Raw genomic sequence first — 22,013 nt, 5'->3', positions numbered from 1 at the left:
AGTTACTGTAATTCACTACTTTAACAGAATAAAGAGAAAAAATCATACAGTCATCTCCACAGATGGAAAAAAGAATTTATTACAACATCAGTTTAATAAAAAAGTCCCTCAGAAAATTATGAATAGCATAAAAACCTTCAATCTGATAAAGTTGATTTACAAAAGCAATATGTAATGTCATAATTAATAGTGAAATACTGAACAAGTCCCCCTCAATTCTGGGATAAGGCAAACATCCATTTTTACCATTTGTGTTCAACATTTTACGGGAAGTCTAACTATTGCAATGAGACCAGAAAACAAACAGTAAAGCTAGATAGAAAAATTAGGAAGTGAAACTGTATTTATTTACAAATGACAGGACTGTATCTATAGAGAATCCAAAGTATTAAAACTAATATTTTAATTTACCAAAGCTGCATGACATAAAATTAAATTCATACTAATAAAAATATGGAAAATAAAATAATTTATAGTAGCATTAGAAATCTTCAGATATCTAGGAATAAATACAATGGAACTTTTCCTATTCTGCTTTATTGTTACCTAAAAATCATTGCTTGATGAAATTAAAGAACACAAATAAATGTAGGGATATACCATATTCAAAATAGACAATATTTTTAGGAAGTCACTGCTCTCAAATTAATGGATAAATTAAATAGGAACCCAATAAATTTATTTCTATATAAACAACTGCAAAAGTTTCAAATGCCTCCACAGGTGAATTCTACTAAACCAAAGGAATATGTAACACCACTCTTATACTGCACAGTATTCCAGAGTTCAGGACACAAGCATAACTTTGAGAACAAAACCCAACAAGGATGTTCCAAGAAATTAAAGATCCACATCAATCTTTATATCCACACACGGAAAGGAAAAAGCATTAAAACCAAATGTGATTTGTTCTGGGATTGCAAGGGTACTTTATTAATAGTCAAATATTCAGAATATTAGTGAATGCTTGTTACATTATTACATTATGATATTCAAAAATCAATATATTAGTCAAATAAATGGTAAAAGTCACCATTTTGATGGAGGTAGAAAAATTTTATTATAGTCAACATCCACTTACCATTAAAATAAAACTCCTACCAAAGCGAAAAATATTTACAGCAGACATGATATTTAATGATGACTGAAAACTATCTTCCTGAAAACATTTGGGAAATTGACAAAAATGGCAATAATTGTATCAGTTTTGCAGTATAATACCTGTGTGTGACCTGCAAACTTTTAAGTTATGAGCATTGCTAGATATTCAAATTAAGTATAGTTTGTGACAGTAGAGATTTCTGAGCTAAAACTGATGTTTCTGAACTAAAACAGTATATCTGAATCAGCCTTATATCATTTGCAAGTTGAAGGATGCAATGTAGTCAAGTGAGTCTAGATTTATTCTAAAAATAAACATTAACCTATACTGAACATAGTTTTCCAGATTCAAACTCCCTGACTGTTCCTAATTATCATGATCTAGAAGGTTTAGCCCTTTAATTTCCCATAATTCTGTCTGCTGAATTAACTTTATGCCAGTAATATGAGTTTTATCAAACTTAATTCATCCAATTGCCAGAACCTAGTATTCAATTATTTTTTCACCCTTAAATTTTTCTGGCATCAACTACTTCTAAAAAACCCAAAACTTGCAAGAGCAAGGCAACGCATTACACCAACCTTCCAGAAATATATTTTGTACTTAACCTTCACCTTTTTAGCTGCTTTGCTCTGTGCTATTGAATTGACTTATTAATATATCTGGTTACTTTGATACGCAATTGCTTACTAGGCACATTAGCAAATAAAATCGATATCTCCACGCATTGATTGATCATGCAATTCTAATTTTTTAAAAAGGCGTTTAGGAAATACAAATACATTATATTTATTCATGAATTTTTATGGAATTTTCATGGTAGATTTGTTTCTTGTTTCCCTCGTACTGATATGTTTTTCTTTAAAGATGCAACTCAAATATGGACTATCACAATGTGTAATATACGTGGAATAAATGTACTATATAATAAATATAATACACATATATATAATAAAACTATCACCTTTTCTATAATTTAACCAAAATGAGTTAGAAATTTCTGCTTCATAAATAGAAATGTTCTGGATACCAAGGTTAAAAACAAGGGAAGTCCATTTAAAATGTTTACTCCTAGCTTAGAATTAAAAGCATCTAGAGATGCACTGTCAGTAGCCACTAGTCACATGTGGCACTTTAAGTCTAAATGCATTCATTAAAATAAAATAGGAACAGAGAGAGTCTACAACTGCAAGCAAGATAGTCCCATCCATCTGCCCCATGGGATCTAAGCCCCCTCTCAATTGGAGGTAAACTGGGCATCATCATTCCAGAATCCTCAGGATTGGGGAATGAATAATGGACTAGAGTAGACTTACTGGTATTCTACTATAGACTTACTGTCATTCTTGCAAGGGGAGAACTTTTATCAGTGATGTGGAGGCAGTGGCCACAGGAGGTTCTGAGGGGAGGGAGAGGGAAAAACAGGTGTATTACGGGGGCATTTTCCGGACATTGAAATTGTCCTGAATGACCTTGCAATGGATACAGGCCATTATATATCTTGCCTTAACCTACAGAATTGTGTGGAAGAGAGTGTAAACTATAATGGAATCTATAATCCACGCTTAGTGGCAATGCTTCAATATGTGTTCATTGATTAAAACACATGCACCACACTTAATGAAGGATGTTGATGTGGGAAAGTGTGGGAGGGGTAGGGAGTGCAGCATATGGGAATCCCCTACACTTTTTATGTAACATTTATGTAATCTAAAAAAATTTGTAATGCATTAATAAAAAAATAATAAAATAAATTTGAAAATTCAGTTCTTACTAGAACTACCCACATGTTATATGCTCAATAGCCACATGAGGCTTGTGGTTACCAAAGTACTATGAAGGAAGAAGGCTCTATTGGAACACACTGATCTAGACACTAACCTGATAATATCCAAAATCCATCATCTATACTTCCTCCTGGTGATGATGGTGTTGACTCACAAGCTGGAGGGGCATATCCAACATCACAATGACAATGATTGAAATTATTGCAAACCTAAAATAAAAATGAAATAAGAAGTAAAGCCATTTGCTATACAACATAACAAGTGCGTTATTTGTGATTTTTAAGCAAAATGAATTCTTAAAATGAATGTTATTTGGTATTTTATGTCATTATTATTTTAATTTAGAAAATGATTTTTAAAATACCAAATAATAAAAAATGTCCAAGCAATATCTTTCAACCATAATAGAAATTGCCATTTCCTGCCTTTCATTCTTGCATTTTTAAATAAACAACATTCTTGAAAATTGAAATGCCTTATACTAGAAAGTTATAGAAATTGTGAAATTATAAAATAGTGGGATTTGTAAAATTTTTATGAATTAAGTTAGATTAAAAAAATAGGTGATAGAACAAACTTTCACAAAAAATGAAAAAAAAGGTGGTGCTCACTTAATCAGATACCAATATTTAGATACTAGTCTAGAAATATGCATAAATGTGATATGACAGTTGAATAGAAAGAAGGACCAGTATCAGAAAAGACAATCCAGAATTTTGGCCCCTTATATAAAATTGCCAAATGAATTAAAGGTAAAATAAAAGAAGATCATACAATATTTGTCTTTATGTATCTGGCTTATTTCACTCAATACAATATTGGTAGCACAGCTTTGGGAACAGAATTAACAGCTCTGATATATTAAAAGGGGCATTGTTAGGTTTATACCTGGTAATAGAATTTTGAAATATAAAATAAATTTTTTAAAATCTATGGATTTTAATGGTAAGTTAAACCATGGACTATAGTTAATAGAAAAATATTATAAATGGCCTTTCATCATTTGTAGCAAATGTACCTCACCACTGTCAGGGTTTAATAATAGAGCGATATATGGGAATCTGTATTTTATGCATAATTGCTCTGTAAACCTACAACTTTCTAATAAAAAAATAGAAAAATTAAAAAAGAAAGAAATGCTAAAAGGACATATAAGTGATGTGAGGTGAATTTTTAATGTGTGACCTCTACACAGCCTGCATTTTTTTCTTAATTACTGTATAAAATATGAAGGATCAATACTGCAGAAGAAGCTAACAATAAAGTTAAAGCCAAATGTATGTTTCGAAAAACTTAAAATATTTACAAAATTTCTACAACAAGCAGGTAACTTCGCAATGGATGAACAGGAGTTGTCCTGGATGGTGCTTCACGGTCAATTACGGGACATTGTAGATCCCCCCAGAGCCCACTGGATGGAACGTGGGAGAGTGTGGGCTATGATGTGGACCATTGACTATGGGATGCAGTGATGCTCAGCGATGTACTTACCAGGTGCAATGGATGTGTCATGATGATGGGAGAGAGTGTTGCTGTGGGGGGAGTGGGGGGTTGGGGGTGGTGGGGTTGAATGGGACCTCATATTTTTTGAATGTAATATTTTAAAAAATAATAATAATAAAATAAAATAAAGTAAAATAAAAGAAATGCAAGTAGACAATATAACCACAATACATAAGAACTATTTCATTATTTATCAAATAAATATAAATTTTAAATGGATTAGATTGTGGGAAGATGGCATCCAATTAGGCAGGCAAGGTTCAGCTCCCTCGCAAAAAAAAAAAAAAAAGGAGAATGAGCCAAAAGTTGTCCAAGGGACCTGCTTTGGGGGTCAGCAGACCAGGACAGTGCTACACAACTCCCAGGAGGGTGAGGGACAGAGAGAGGAAGAATTTGAAACAACAAACTGTGAATTACTGAAAACTCCCAGGAGCCCACTGAGAGGGAAACAGATGTCTTCCTCCCTGTCAGCTGTTACAGAGGAAAAGGGAGGTGGAGTCAGGAGGGTTTCCTCAGTGATTTCAGCCAGTGGATTCAGCTTTGAATCTCAGCTTTGGCCAGACCAAAACAAAGAAAATGGAGAGAGAGATAACTCCATGGAAAGTGCTCCAATGAGCACCATCTCCTGAGCAGTTTGGAAATTGAGTGGAGAAAATCTGCCCTTCCACTCTGCTCTTCTATTTGAACCCATAATTAGTACTAGAGTTGGTAGGTGTACATCCAAGAGATTTAATCTTTGGGCTGTCCTTATGCCAGCTGGGTCTTGAATCGCAATGGAGTTGCAGTTCATTTTTCTCACCCAGGACAACTAACAAGCAGGTAATGATGGACAACTACCATACCAAGGAACTGAAAGAGTCTACAACAGCAAGCAAGAGAGTCCCATCCATCAGCCCTAATGGATCAAAGCCCCCTCTCAATTAGAGGTGAAGAGGACATCACCATCCCAGTATTCTCAGGACTGGGGAATGAACTATGGACTAAAATAGACTTACTGGTATTCTACTATAGACTTGTGATTCTAGCAATGGAAGTAATGAAATCATTGATGTGGAGGCTGTGGCCACTGGAGGTTCCAAAGGCAGGGAGAGGGAAAAATAGTTGTAATATGGGGCATTTTTAGGACTTGGGAATTGTCCTGAATGACATTGCTATGACAGATACAGGCCATTATGTGTCTTGCCATAACCTACAGAATTGGGTGGGAGAGAGTGTAAACTACAACATAAATTTTAATCCATGCTTAGTGGCAATGCTCCAAAATGTGTTCATCAAGTGTAATGAATGTACCATTCTAATGAAGGATGCTGTTACTGTGGAAAACTGTGGGAGGTGTAGGAAGCAGGGCATATGAGAATCCCCTATATTTTTTATGTAATATTTATGTAACCTAAGTATCTTTAAAAAAATAGGTGTAATATGGTAGCATTTTAGGGACATTGAAATTGTCCTGAATGACATTGCAGTGACAGATACAGGCCATTATATATCTTGTCATAACTTACAAAAATGTGTGGGAGAGAGTTTAAACTATAATGGAAACTGCAATCCACAATTAGTGGCAATGTTCCAATATGTGTTCATCAATTGTAACAAATGTACCACACTAATGAAGGACGTTGTTAATGTGGGAAAGTTTGGGAGGGGGAGGGAAGGGGGCATATGGGAATCCCCTACACTTTTTATGTAACATTTATGTAATCTAAGTATCTTTTAAATAAATAAATAAATAAATAAAATGAAAATTTTGTTAGACATTTAAAGAATGGTAAAACAAGAAATATAAGGGGGAAAAAAACCTGCCCTTGGGTCTCTCTGTTCTCTGTGTTCTGAGAGAAATATGAATATGGATAAAATTGCATAATTAGAAATATAAACTTATGGGTTCTATAAAAATCTGGTTATACAAAATTTATGTACATATATATAAATACTGGAATCAGATTACCTTAGGTAACTGCTATTTTCCAAAAGAAACAGTCCCATTAAATAATTCTGAACCTCATTTTTATCCTGGAAAATGTTACTTACATTCAAAAGCATAGTTAATGGTTACATACCCCATGTCCACTGCAGTTTGCTGATGGGGAGCAACGTCTACGCGGTGGTCTGTTTATACATCTTCCATTTAAACAATACTAAAATGATAAAACAACAACAAAACCAAGTCTGAATCTGGTACAAAACTAATATGCACAAGATAAATACATAGAACATAAACCCGGATTTCAAGAGGTCTACTAATACTAATATAAATGAATTTGAGGTTAATATGAAAATGGTATAAGTTTTTACTTTATAAAATATAAAATTTTGAGAATAATATACTGTTTTTCCCTGAGGGAATAAAAGTATGTGTTTATTGCTACTAATTGGAATGAGAATGAAACAAGCCAACATGCGCTGACCATTTGTAATGAGCTAGGAGCTGTTTTAATGTATTGTGCTTCTCTAATATATATTTACATTGACCCTTTGGGGGAGTTATTTGTATCTTCATTTTATATTTGATGAAAATTAAAACTACACCACTAGTTGCTGAAGAGCAACTTTTCAATGCAAGAACTACTTTAGTCACAGAATCCAATGGTCAATACTAAATACTAATGTTCCTGCTATATTTGTGGGGGTTTTTTTTTGTCTTTATTTATTTTTTTAATATTACATTCAAAAAATATGATGTCCCCATATACCCCCCACCCCCTTCACCCCACTACTCCCCCCATAGCAACATTCTCCTCCATCATCATGAGACATTCATTGCATTTGGTGAATACATCTCTGAGCATCGCTGCACATCATGGTCAATGGTCCACATCATAGCCCACACTATCCCACGTTCCATCCAGTGGGCCATGGGAGGACCTACAATGTCCAGTAACCATCCCTGCAGCACCACCCAGGACAACTCCAAGTCCCGCAAACACCCCCACATCTCATCTCTTCCTCCCACTCCCTATCCCCAGCAGCCACCATGGCCACTTTCTCCACACTAATGCCACATTTTCTTCGATTACTAATCACAATAGTTCATGAATAGAATATCAGTAAGTCCACTCTAATCCATATTCTATGCCTCCTTCCTGTGGACCTTGGATTGGTTGTGCCCATTCCACATCTATGTCAAGAGGAGGCTTAGATTCCACATGGATGCTGGATGCAATCCTCCTGCTTTCAGTTGTAGGCACCCTTGGCTCCATGTTGTGGTGGTTGACCTTCTTCAACTACATGTTAGCTGAGTGGGGTAAGTCCAATAAACCAAAGTGTAGGAGCTGAAGACTGTTGAGGCTCAGGGCCTGGCTATCATATGGTCAGTCCAGAGATTCATGTCCCCTGGGTATATATTAAACCCCAGCACCAACTACAATTCTGGTAAAGTAACAGGAAAGGCTTGTGAAAAGAGATCACATCTGAGTCCAGCTCCATCACACAGAAACACCAACTCCAAAGAAGGGCCAACTGACATGGCACTGAACTCCATCTGCCATGACAATAAAACCTGTGGATCTCTATAGCCCTCAGAAGAACCAATACCTTGGGTTTTATCTACTTTATCTGTCTCTGGGACTCTGCTCAGGTGTGCATAAGGGCAACCCATTTGATAACCTCCCAGCTCTTTTTTAGAGACTTATAGCCATATAAACTCATTTGTCCTTTCCATTTCCCCCCTTGGTTTAGGTCAAAAAGCATTTTTAAATCCTGTTATTATATGTAGACAGAGATATTCTGCTGGTCCAAGTTGAACCTTTTATTCAAGGTCATTTTCTAGTTACATCATCCCTCGGCGCTAGGGAGGATCATCCCAGGGAGTCATGTCCCACGCTGGGGGGAAGGCAACGAATTGAAATGCTGAGTTTGGCTTTGAAACTGGCCACATTTGAGCAACACAAAGGCTCTCAGGAGGTAACTCTTAGGCACATTGCTGCTCTAGGCCTTGTTCTTATTTCAGGTGCACAGACTCACAAGCATAGTCATTAGTATCAGGGGCTCATTGTTGGCCCTTCATTCTTTTTTGGTCTTTGCCACTGCACTTGGGGGATTGTTGCTGTTCCTTTAGGGACTGTGATAGAGCTCCCCAGGCTAGGGTCTCAGCACTCCCTCAGTTGTTGTTTTTAATTGTTTCCACTATGAAAATATCCAAACATTTTTGTGTACCCTGGATATATGCCCTGGAGAACTCCCTGCCAACCATGTGTCCCCTGTCAATAACATCCCACACCAGTATTCCTCCGCTGCCATTGTTGAATCTCTCTGTGATCCAAAACTTCCTGAAAAGTGAAGCCCAATATATTGCCAGGTTCCCTTAATAGTAAAATGGAATATAGTGATGAGCTTAAAGGTTAGATATAGAAAACATATTAATTTGGAAAAATTCTACATCCTATCTTTTTCTTTTCTTTTTTCTAATTATTAAGCTTATCTTCACAAGAGTTTTAGATCACAGTAACTCATATATACAATATACAGTACTCCCACATATCCAACATAAAACCTTTTCCCTTCCACAGCAATAATCTTTTAACATATTCATACCATATTTACTGAAACTGATGTACAGATATTGAGACAATTGCTTTCAAACAAGGTAACATTTGTGTTTACATTGTGGTTTATATTTTAGACTATACAATTTTCTAAATTTTTAGTTATCTTATGTTTTACATTATGATTTACATTTTAGCCTATCAGCCCCTATATATTTTTGGTGTAATCTTACATGCCTTATATCCATCCTTGGGTACTCTTGTGAAACACTTCTATTACCCACGCAGTTACATTGGTTCCATCTATTCAATACCTATTTCCCCCTCCCCTTAGGGCCCACAGTGGCAGTCAATCTTCATTTCTTGAAGAGCCATGTTCAGAGATACTTGCAAGAGTGTTGAGGGCTTGACATACGCAACTGCCCTAATGCCCTGGGAGCCACCATTTCTCTTGAGAGATACAGTTACCTCTATTTGATGGCATCAGTCCTCCCCAGGATGTGGGTACACCTTCACTCTCATTTTATGGGTCTCTACCCAATGATATAACCCACTATGGCAAAATGAGCATTCACATATTCCCTAGGAGTCTGTCCTGCATCAGATTATCCCCTTTAAGTATCTTAAACAGGTAACTTTCCTTATTATATTTTTGAAAAGGTTTTCTCAGCATAATACTCTCAACGAACACCTGACAATCTCCTATGTTCATATGTTGCCCCACCCTCCCCCCAATTTCTTGGGCAATATTACCCATCCTCCCATCCCTAGCCCCCCTCAAGCCCACAAAGCCCCACCCAAAAGTAACCCTATGCCCCCATTTTATCCCTTCCTTACACATACTTACCTCCAGCTTATCATAGATTTCACCTATGTAGATGTCAGCTTACATCCTTCCTGTACCCCTCGATTTCCTTTAAGCCTATCATCCAGTCTCTAGTTCTCTGAGGCAGTTTGGTTTACTTAATTCGTATCATTGAGGTCATGTAGTATTTGTCCTTCAATGCCTGGCTTGCTTCACTCAACATAAGGTTCTCAAGATTCATCCATGTTATCACGTGTGTTTGTAGTGTATTTGTTCTTAAAGCCAAGTAGTATTCCATTGTATGTATAAACCACATTTTATTTATCCATTCATCTGTTGATGGGCATTTGGGTTGATTCCAACTTTTGGCGATAGTGAACAATGTTGCTATGAACATTGATGTGCATATATCGGTTTGTGTCCTTGTTTTCAGTTCTGCTGGGTATATACCCAGCAGTGGAATTGCTCGGTCATATGGCACATCTATGGTTAGTTTTTTGAGAAACCGCCAAACTGTCCTCCAGAATGGTTGGATCCTTCTGCATTCCCACCAGCAGTGGATGAGTGGTCCCTTTCCTCCACATCCTCTTCAGCACTTGGTAGTCTTCTGTTTTTTTCATAGCTGCCAATCTTATGGGAGTAAGATGGTATCTCATTGTAGTTTTGATTTGCATTTCCCTGATAGCTAGAGTTTGGAGCATTTTTTTCATGTGCTTATTAGCCATTTGTATTTCTTCTTTGGAGAAGTGTCTGTTTAAACCTTTTTCCCATTTTTTAAATGGGTTGTTTATCTTTTTATTTTCCAGGTATAGGAGTTCTTTATATATGCAAATTGTAAGTCTCCTATCCAATATATGTTTACCAAATATTTTCTACCATTGTGTAGGCTCAATTTTCACTTTCTTGACAAACTCCTTTAAGGTGCAGAAGGCTTTAATTTTGAGGAGGTCTCATTTATCTATTTGTTCTTTTGCTGCTCGTGCTTTTGGTGTGAAGTTCATGAAGCCATTTCCTATTACAAGGTCTTGTATATGCTTCCCTACACTGCTTTCCAAAGTCTGTATGGTCTTGGCTCTTATATTTAGGTCTTTGATCCATCTTGAGTTGATTTTTGTATAAGGTGTGAGATGGTAATCCTCTTTCATTCTTTTACATATGGATATCCAGTTCTCCAGGCACCATTTTTGAATAGGCCATTCTCTCCCAGTTGAGAGGGTTGGGTGGCTTTATCTATATTATATGGCTATATATGAGGATCTATATCAGAACTCTCAATTCAGTTCCATTGGTCTGTGTGTCTCTCCTTATGCCAATACCATGCTGTTTTCACTACTGTAGCTTTGTAGTATGTTTTGAAGTCAGGTAGTGTGATTCTCCCAACTTCATTTTTCTTTTTCAATATGTCTTTGGCTATTCGGGGCCTCTTCCCTTTCCAAATAAATTTCATAGTTAGTTTTTCTAGTTCCTTAAAGAATGCTGTGTTGATTTTTATTGGGATTGCATTGAATTTCTGCATCAGTTTTGGTAGGATAGACATCTTAATAATATTTAGTCTTCCTATCCATGAACAGGGAATATTCTTCCATTTATTTAGGTCTTCTTTGATTTCCTTGAACAATCTTGTGTAGTTCTCTGTGTATAAGTTTTTTACATCTTTAGTTAAATTTATTCCTAGGTATTTGATTTTTTAATTTACTATTGTAAATGGTATTTGTTTCTTGATTGCCTCCTGAGCTTGCTCATTATAGGTGTACAGAAATGCTATGGATTTTTACGCATTGATCTTATAACCTGCGACTTTACTAAACTCATTTATGAGTTCTAGAAGCTTTGTTGTAGACCTCTCAGGGTTTTCTATGTATAGGATCATGTCATCTACAAATAATGAGATTTTTACTTCTTCTTTTCCAATTTGAATGCCTTTTATATCTGGTTCTTGCCTCAGTGCTTGAGCAAGTACTTCTAAGACAATGTTAAATAGAAGGGGAGAGAGTGGGCATCCTTGTCTTGTTGCTGAATTTAGAGGGAAGGATTTTAGAGTTCACCATTGTAAACGATGTTGGCTGTGGGCTTTTCATATATACTCTTTATCATGTTCAAAAAATTCCCTTGTATTCCAATCTTTTAGAGTGTTTTTATCAAGAAAGTGTGCTGTATTTTGTCAAATGCTTTTTCTGCATCTATAGATATAAGCATGTGATTTTTTTCCTTCAACCTGTTTATATGGTGTATTACATTGATTGATTTTCTTATGTTGAACCATCCTTGCATACCCAGAATGAATCCCACTTTGTCGTGGTGTATAATTCTTATAATGTGTTGTGGAATACGGTTAGCACGTATTTTGTTGAGGACTTTTGCATGTAGGTTCATTAGCGAAATTAGTCTGTAATTTTACTTTCTTGTGGTGTCTTTGTTTGGCTTTGGTACTAGGGTAATGTTGGCATCATAGAATAAGTTTGGTAATATTCCTTCTGTTTCAATTTTTTGGAAGAGTTTCAGCAGGATTGGTGTTAGTTCTTTCCAGAATGTTTTGTAGAATTCACCTGTGAAGCCATCTGGCCCTGGGCTCTTCTTAGTCGGGAGGTTTTTAATGACTGATTCTATCTCTTTACTTGTGATTGGTTTGTTGAGATCATTAATTTCTTCTTTTGTGAATATAGGCTGCTTATGTGTTTCTAGGAATTTGTCCATTTCCTCTGAATTGTCATTTTTGTTGGAATATAGTTTTTCAAAGTATCCTCTTATGATAGTCTTATTTTCTGTGGGGTCAGTGGTGATATCTCCTTTCTCATTTCTTATTTTGTATATTTGCCTCTTCTCTCTCCTTTTTCTTTGCTAGTCTCGCTAAGGGTTTGTCAATTTTATTGATCATCTCATAGAAGCAGCTCTTGGTCTTGTTTATCTTTTCAAGTGCTTTCTTATTTTCTATTTCATTTAGTTCTGCTCTTATCTTTGTTACTTCTTTCTTTCTTCTTCCTGTGGGGTTACTTTGTTGTTTTTTTACTAATTCCTCCAAATGAGCAGTTATTTCTTCAATTTTTACTCTTTCTTCTTTTTTGATGTATGAATTTATGGCTATAAATTTCCTTCTCAGTACTGCTTTTGCTGCATCCCATAAGTTTTGGTATGTTGTGTTATCATTTTCATTAGTTTCAAGGTAGTTTTTAATTTTTTTGATATTTCCTCTTTGACCCACTGTTTTTCTAAGAGTGTGCTGTTTAATTTCCATATCTTAGTGTGAAATCTGGGCCTCTGGCCCTTGCAGACTTCCAGCTTCACTCCACTGTGGTCAGAGATATTATTTTGTATGATTCCAATCTTTCTGAATTCATTGAGCCTTTCTTTGTGGCCTATCATATGGTCTATCTTGGAGAATGGTCCATGTGCACTTGAGAAAAATGTATATCCTGCTGTATTCGGGTGTAATGATCTATATATGTCTATTAGATCCAGCTCCTCTAATATACTGTTCCAATATTTTGTTTCTTTAGTGATTCTCTTTTGAGATGTTCGTCCAAAGTTCATAGTGGTGTATTAAAATCTCCCACTATAATTGTGGAGGCATCTATTCTTTAACTTAGTTTTTCCAGTGTTTGCCTCACATATTTGGAGGCACCCTTGTTAGGAGCATAAATATTTATGATTGTTTGTTCTTCTTGAGAGATTGTCCCTTTCACTAATATGTAGTATCCTTCTTTGTCTCTCACAATTGTTTTGTATTTAAAGTCTATTTTGTCTAATATTAATGTAAATACTCCTGCCTTTTTTTGGTTATTGTTCGCTTGTAAGATTGTTTTCCAACCATTCACTTTCATCCTCCATGAATCCCTGTGTCTAAGATGTGTTTCTTGTAGACAGCATATAGATGGGTCATATTTCCTTATCCAATGTTCCAGTCTGAATCTTTTGATAGGTGAGTTTAATCCATTGGCATTCAGTGTTATTACTTTCAAGGAATTATTTATGTTAGCCATATTTTGATTGGACTTGTGTTTGTCATATTTTGTTTGTTTTTTTCCTTCTCTTTTTGTCTTTTTTGTTGCTCTTACACTCTCCTCCAACTCTGCCCCTCCTATTTTTTCCTTTCATCCTGCTGAACTCCCTTTAGTATTTCTTGAAGGGGAGGTTTCTTGTTGGCATACTCTTTCAATTTCTGTTTATCTGTGAATATTTTGAACTCTCCATCATTTTTGAATGCTAGTTTAGCTGGGTAGAGTATTCTTGGTTGGAAATTTTTTCTTTTAGTACCTTGACTATATCATACCACTGCCTTCTTGCCTCCATGGTTTCAGATGAGAAATCAGCACTTAATCTTATGGAGCCTCCCTTGTATGCGATGGTTTTCTTTTCTCTTGCTGCTTTTAGAATTTTCTCTTTGTCTTGAGCATTGGATAATTTGACAAACATATGTCTTGGGATGGGTCTGTTGGGGTTTATGATGTTTGGGGTGCATTGTGCTTCCTGGACATGTACATCCGTCTCTCTCAGTAGATTTGGGAATTTTTCAGCCATTATTTCCTGCAACACCCCTTCTGTCACCTTTCCCTGCTCTTCTCCTTCTGGGATGCCTATAATATATATGTTTGTGCATTTTGCATTGTCATTGAGGTCCCTAAGTCCTAGCTGGATTTTTTCTATCTTTTTATTGATCAGTTCTATTATCTGTCTGATTTCAGATGTACTGTCTTACACGTCACTAATTCTCTCCTCTGCCTCTTCTAATCTGCTGCTATTTGCTGAGAGTGTATTTTTGATTTCTTGAACTGTGGTGTTCATGCCCATCATATCTGTTATCTGTTTGCGTATGTCTGCAGTTTCCTCTCCAAGCCTTTTCTTCATTTGTTAAACTCTCCCTTTACTTCATTAAGTTGGTCTCTAATACATGTTTTGAGATCTTTAATTACGTGTTCGATGTTCTGCTCCCCTTCCTGGTTTTTAGTTTGTTCATTGGATTCAGCCATGTTTTCCTGATTATTGGTTTAGTTTGTTGTTTTTTCTGTCTGGTCATAATTTTATCTAGACAGGTTTCCTTAGCTTCTTTGTCTAGTCTTGGGGATTAATTAGTTGTTGTCCTTGCATAAGTGTTGTGTCTTCTCTCTGTCACTTTGCTCCTCTTACTCTAATTTCTTGTTGCTGGCTAAGTTCACTTTGAAGTAAAATATTAGGGCCTGGGAAAGGAAATTGTGTAAGAAAAGAAAATGTGTAAATTAGTATTGGTAATAAATATTAACAGAGCAACAATGTGAGATCTGGGAGAATGGATATTAGGCTCATGTAAGTTGTGTAGAGTTATAGCAGTAAGTAGAGTACCTATAATGAGGTAGTCAACTGAATATGGGGAGGGAATATAGTATGAATTAAAAAGCCAATGTTTTCATGAGAAAGGGAAGAGAAAAGAAAGACAATAATATCAAGAGTGGATAAAAGACAGAAAACAGAACAAAGGTATTAGAAATTAAAATTTAGACAATTTGGGGGCCAAAGAAAGGGCAGTGGAATGTAAAAGAGACAGTAGATGATGGAGGATAGCAAGATGTGGGGGAAAGGGAATAGTGTAGGTGGCCAAAATCAATTCACACAGAAACGAGGAAATGGAGGATGAAGAAACACAGCAAATATGAGGTGCTCCCTGCAGCACCTATTGTATAAATAAAATAATATAAGAAGAAAAAGAGAGAAAAGAAAAAAAAAGAGAAGGAAAAAAGGGGGATGGGCAAAGAAAAGGGGGAGAAACAAGCAAGAAAAAGAAGAGAAAAAAAAAAACCTAAATAAATGAAAAAGGACCTAGAGGGATACAATGGGAGAAAAGACCAGGAGATAATGCAATGTTAGCACACAAGACGAAAACAAAAAAAAAGGAAAAAGAGAAAAAGAAAAAAAAAACCACAAATGCCAAGGGCTAGCACAATCAAGGACCTCAGATGGACTTCAGGGTGTGGTGGATTCAGGGATGGAAAGTCTGTGATACTGCAGACTCAAGAGGTGTGAGACTCTGGAGTGTGGGCCACCAGGGTTTAGGGGACACAGACCTGGGAACCACGCATCCAGTTAACAGGGAGACTGGGAGCACCACAGCACAACACAGCCTTCAGGGATCCCCGCTGTTGGGCGCCAGCCCTAGTGCGAGGTATCACGCCCACAAACTCTGACCTCTGTGTCAGAAACCCAAAATTCCACCTCACACAAGAGTCTCTTCTGTCACTGTCACACCAAATCGACTTCAGGACACTTCCCGCCCTGCAAACCCCTGAAACAGCCTGCTGGGGGCGCCACTGCACTACAAACAATTCAGGGACCACTGCAGATGGGCCGCCAGCCCTAGGGGGAGGGGCTGTAGCCAGAATCTCTGACCTCTGTGTCAGAAACCCAAAATTCCACGTCTCGCAAGAATCTCCTCCATCACTGTCCCACCAAATCGACTTCCAGACACCTTCCACCCTGCAAGCCCCCAAATAGCCCACTCAGGGCTTGGGAACTCCCCAGCGCAGCAAAGCCTCCAGGAATCACCACCGCTGGGCTGCCAGCCCCAGGGGGAAGTGTCCTGCGTGCAGCCACAATCTGTGTGAAAGAGACCCAAAATTCTACCTTTTACAAGAATCTTCTCTGTCACCATCCCACTAAATTGACACCCAGACACCTCCTGCCCTGCAAACACCCGAAACGGTCTGGTCCAGCAGGATTCCAACCCTACTCAGCCACTTCTTTGAAGGAGAAATTATAAGGTGCACTCACTCAGACGCCATCTTGCCCCCACCTCCATCTTGTGGGGTTTTGTTCCCACTTCAATGACAAGATCTCTTATCTTTCACACTCTAATGTTTCCTTGAGCAAGTTAATATCTTCATGCCTCGGTTTATCTACCTGCAAATTTGGGATAGTTCTTTTGTATACATATAGTATTATATATATAATTTATATAATAGCAATGACTGGCATAGAGTAGTTGCTCATTAAATACAAGCTCATTTTATTATATATTTATTTACTTCATCTTATATATAATGTACACTCCATTTCTCATATTAAATGTTCCTCTATCCAAATTTTTAATTTGAGTGTCTTTGGGGACAGCTACTAAGATGACCTGCTGGCTGTTCTAATGTTATTTGATGCGATTTACAATATATGGTGAATTGCTTAAAAGTTATTGCTGTCTATCACCACAGAGAAATAGAGGACAAATAGTTTGTTCATTAACTGAAAGTACTCTGAAGAAGTCAGCAAGAATTACTGTTGGACTTGCCAGCATTACTTTCTACAAAACTTTTATTCTGCTGTCCCATAAACTTTGTCATCAAGGTAATAAATAATAAGTTAGCCTTATTTCACTGAGTTGGTTTTTAGGGAAAAGTAAGCCAGGAAAAGTTGAGACACATGGTTCTGATGCAATTCCTTGAAGTAAACAGTTCAATGTGCAGCTGCTTCCTCTATAATGGGTAGGAAAAGCAGGGAGCCCCTCTAAAAGTACTTCATCCTGGTCAATGGTTAGAATGGTATCTTGAGAATGAACTAACACATGTGACTTTGTAGTCAGAGCAAGAGAACATGAATAGTGTCCAAGAAGCAGTCTTATTAGGGAGTTCCAAAAAAGCCCCTACTATCACAAAAAAACATATTTCATAAGGGGGAATGTCTGGATTATCTGAGCATATTTTCTTATTCATTTGATGATTAGCTTACCTGTTTCTGAACAATTTCAAGACCACAAAATAATCCTTTTTCATTTTTGAAATAAATGTATGAAGATGCGCTCTTTTCCCCAAGCCCACACGTGTGGATGAGGATCCATGTGATAAACCATTCCCTTTCCTAAGTCTTATAAATTGTAAATTCAAAGAAGCTTTGTATCACAACCAATAAGGCAACTTGAAGTTTTGGAATAATGTTTATATGCATGTATATATTATTCATTTACTATATTACAATACTCAGTTTATGAGTCTGTAATTTAGAATTTTTATTGCAATTAGTAAGGGGGAGATACACATACCTTTCTTTATGTTGATGAGTAAGAAATAAAATCTCTCTATATATGCATGCAGTATACATGCATATGTGTGTGTATAATGATATAGGTAAAGATACATGTAGACGTAGATATTTATTAAATTTATTTTCTACAAATGACCAACATTTTGTGAGGCTAAGGTAATGAAGTCTGTTTCCCAAACTCTCTAGAAACTGAAAATATAAATTAAAACAAAGTACATCTTTGATGAATTTTTTTGATGAATTTTTTAAATATTCACATGAGTTTCTAATCAAATTGAGAATCCCAAAACACAAAATTGCCCCTCCTTCCTAACTAATTACTCTAATTATTTAGAGTATTTAGAAAGAGGCAGCTAGAAAATGAAAAATACAAGAACTTTCTCAGATTTCAAAATAAAATGCAAGCCTGTTGATGGATAAAATGGAGTGAGGAAGCAACCACATATAGCACCATGGCAAAGGAGAGAGACTGACAATGCTCCAAAGCACCACAGGCTCAGGGTCATGGCGAAAAACAGAAAAAACTGTAGGGGAAGGACCTGTGGTTAAAATCTGCAGTTAACAGTGGAAGTCTGTCCACAAAACAATTGACAAAACTAGTCAACTCTCAACATCCACTACCACTCACCTCCTGCTTTCTCTCAATTACAAGAGGGAACCACCACGACACTTTTATCCCAAAGGAGAACATTTAGAAGAGTATTTTGTTGCTTAAAGATACCAACTTATTGTCCTACAAAATTTGGGCTTCTAACATAGTGCCTGTGTTCTAGAATAAGCATCCAGTTATACAATTGCAAGTACTGTGGCCTAAAAGCCAGCTTTCAAATGAAGACAAATCATCTTCACATAAATCCTCTTCACATAAAGAAAGCTCCAAAAAAGACCTTTCATTTAAAATGGTGGCAGAGCAAACATTCATGATAAGCTAAATCTCCTCCTGTAACAGCCAGATAGAGCCAAATAAATTACCCAGATCAAGCATTAAAGGAATCAAAGATCTTTGAATAAAATGAATATAAGAACTGAAACTCCAGGTGCAGAGAGACTTTCCAGAGTGAGATGGTGATAACAGGCCTTTTATTTTATTTTTATTTTTTTCTCGAGAGGGTCTGTGGCCAGCTGGGCACGGGCTAATGATCACACCTGTCCAGGCAAAGAATCGCTGCTTGGAAAAGAGCAATGAGTAAAGCTTTTGGTGGTCATACAGTATTCTGAGGTATAGGAGGAGGCTAGTTAACAAGCATGGAATTTGTCTTGTGTGTCATATGTATGTTTAGTTCCCATTTGGTTTTATTTCTGTTGCTGTCATTCTAATTGAACTTTTCCTATAGGGGAGGGTGCTATTTCTCTCTCACTGCTTTAAGATATATATTTTTAAAGATTTGTTTATTTCTCTCCCCTTCCCCCCACCCACAGTTGTCTGTTCTCTGTGTCCATTTGCTGCGTGTTTTTATTTGTCTGCTTCTGTTGCTGTCAGCGGCACGGGAATCTGTTTCTTTTTGTTGCGTCATCTTATTGTGTCAGCTCTCCATGTGTGCAGCACCATTCCTGGGCAGGCTGAACTTTCTTTCACGCTGTGCGGCTCTCCTTATGGGACACACTCCTTGCGCGTGGGGCTCCCCTACACGGGGGCACCCCTGCATGGCAGGGCACTCTTTGCGTGCATCAGCACTGCACGTGGGCCAGCTCCACACGGGTCAAGGAGGCCCGGGGTTTGAACTGCGGACCTCCCATGTGGTGGACAGACACCCTAATCACTGGGCCAAGTCTGCTTCCCATACTTTTAAGATATTTTTGTCTTTACATTTCATAAGTTTGATTAGGAGACCTCCTGCTGTGGATTTCATTATGTTTATCCTTTATGGGGTTCACTCAACTTTTTGAATCTGTAGAGTTATGTTTCTTGCCCAATTTAGAACATTTTCATGCATTTCAAATATTTTCCCACCCTTGCACTCTTTCCCCTCTCCTGCCCAGGATGACAGTATTACAAAATGGTATTTCTTTTGCTGTGTCCCACATACCTGTTTCTCAGTCTGTTTTCTCTCTGTGGTTCAGACTGAGTAATTGCTGTTGTTACACCTTCAGGTTCACTGAGATTTTGCCGTGTAACCTCCATTCTGCTGTTGAGCCCACCACTAAGTTGTATATTTGGATTATTGTGTTTTCAATTCTTAAATTTCCTTGTGGTTCTTCCTTACGTCTTCCATTTCTGTGGTCAAAATTTCCCATTTGTTCCATCGTTTCAAGCATGCTCATACTTGCTTGCTGAAACATTTTAATGATGATGGCTTTAAAATCTCTGTAGGATAATTCAACGTTGAGGTCACCCTGGTGGCAGTGTTTGTTGAAAGTCTTTTCACAATCAAGTCCAACTTTTCTGGGCTCTGGGCATGAAAAGCAACTTTTGATTGAAAAGTAGACACTTGGGGCATTATGTTATGAAATTCTGGATCTTGTTCAATTGTTTTAGGAGCCCTCCTTTCATAGTGCTTTGGGGGAAATCGGGGATGCAATCTCATTGGCAGTATGTTTGGAAGGAAAGGCTCCATTAATCAATGAGTTGGGATGGGAGGTGGTCCTAGTTCTGCTGGGGAAGGGGGAGGGCAGGCTCTCCTCTCAGCCTCTAGCCATACCACCCTCACTGGGAAGGGCAGGGTTACCTCATTACTGCTGCCCTGTGGCCTTCCTTGACTCCACATGCATTTCACCTCCTGCGCAGCTGGACGTCCGGGTTCTCCACGTATTCTCCAATTAGATTAAGGAGAAGCATAGCTCATTACCACCCAGAGGGTCTGGAAACCCTGGCTCCCCACTAGGATTCTCTGATAGCACCCCGCAGGAGCAGGGATGTTAGGACACATTATTAGAACTGGGAAAAGGTGGAAATCTAGTCTCCTCACTTGGCCTTTGGCCTCTGTAATGGGAGTGGGGGTGGGGCTGTATTTTCCCTGTCTTGTTTGACTTAAGAGCAGTCATTGTTTAAAAGTATTTTGTCTGGCTAGGCTGCCCCTTTAGCTCAAGAGGGCAGGACTTCCCTTCAGGACTTTATTCAGCCGGTGCCAAGTGGCATTTCTGAATACTGGCTGCTCCAGATTCCAATTCTGGGAGAGATGGAGCAAAAAGGAAACCGAGGTAACTCACCACTGTGTTGTTCCTTGTATTCTGAGTCCGTAGCTGTTCCACCTTCTTCCCTCCACTTTTCGGTCTTCTTGTGTCTGGTGTACATAAAGTGTCCAAGTTTTTAACTGTACTTAGTGGAACAGGGAAAGAGACTTCCAATCCATCTTTGTAGAATTTGAAGCATCTATTCAGTGATTTTTTTATTTTTATTATTTTTTATTTTTTACACTTTTTTATTAAACTTAATAGATCACAAAGAATGCGACATTAAAAAATATTTCAAAAAACATAAAAAGCATGAGGTTCCCATATAACCCACTCCCCACCCTCCCACCCCATCATTTTTGTAAATTGTATTTTTTTAAGATATATGCATCACCAAAAAAACTGTGTACACCCCACACCCCCACCCTACTCCTCCCACACCAATAACCTCCCCCATCATTGTGGTACACGCATCGCACTCAGTGAACACATTTTGGAGCACTGCTGCACCACATGGATAATAGTTTACCTTGTAGCTCACACTCTCCACCAGTACATTCAGTGTGTTAAGGAAGGATATACAAAGCCCAGTATCTGACCCTGCTATATCACTCAGGATAACCCAAAGTCCCAAAAATGCCCCCACATCACATCTCTTCTTCCCTCTCCCTGCCCTCAGCAACTACTGTGGCTCCACCTCAATGCTACAATTTCTTCCATTACTAAGCACAATAGTTTTATAGTAGAATACCAGTAAGTCCACTCTAATCCATATCCTATTCCTCCATTCCGTGGACCCTGGGATGGTGATGTCCTCTCCACCTCTAGATCAAGAGGGGGCTTAGATTCCACATAAATGATGGATACAATTCCTCTGCTTACAGTTGTAGGCACTCTTGATTGCCTGGTGTAGTGGTTGACCATCTTTACCTCCCTGTTAGCTGACCTGGGTTTGTCCAATGAGCCAGAGGGTAGGAGTTGCAACTCTGCTGAGGCTCAGGTTCCGGCTGGCACATGGGCAGTCCAGGGATTCAAGTCCCCTGAGTATGCACCATCCCTTGCACCAACCATAGTTCAGTCAAAGTGACAGAAGAGGCATGTGTAGAAAAGTCACCTCTGAGTCCAGCTCCATCACACTCAGGAGCACAAATTCCAAAGCAAGCCCTCTGACATGGCACAGAACTCCAAATCCATCTGTCATTACCATATACCCTGCGGATCTCCAT

The 22,013-nt window shown here is 37.8% G+C and overlaps 1 protein-coding gene across 5 annotated transcripts in view; it reads right to left on the bottom strand.

Moving 5' to 3' along the window:
* Window positions 1–22,013, bottom strand: part of LOC131276549 (A disintegrin and metallopeptidase domain 3-like) — a 126,262-nt gene that overhangs the window by 5,624 nt on the left and 98,625 nt on the right. For 2 of the 5 annotated variants that reach the window (XM_058289853.2, XM_058289854.2), the window contains exons 17-18: window positions 6,453–6,530; window positions 2,984–3,098 (exon numbers count right to left, since the gene is read on the bottom strand). In XM_058289853.2, the coding sequence (XP_058145836.1) occupies window positions 2,984–3,098; window positions 6,453–6,530 (193 nt within the window). Of the gene's footprint in view, window positions 1–2,983; window positions 3,099–6,452; window positions 6,531–20,411; window positions 20,428–20,823; window positions 20,898–22,013 lie in introns of those variants that run through there. The other 3 variants (XM_058289857.2, XM_058289855.2, XM_058289856.2) reach the window with 3 other exon arrangements.

The sequence above is a fragment of the Dasypus novemcinctus genome, chromosome 29, assembly GCF_030445035.2.
Source record: "Dasypus novemcinctus isolate mDasNov1 chromosome 29, mDasNov1.1.hap2, whole genome shotgun sequence".
Taxonomy (NCBI): Eukaryota; Metazoa; Chordata; class Mammalia; order Cingulata; family Dasypodidae; genus Dasypus; species Dasypus novemcinctus.
This window is presented reverse-complemented; position numbering and strand designations above follow the sequence as displayed.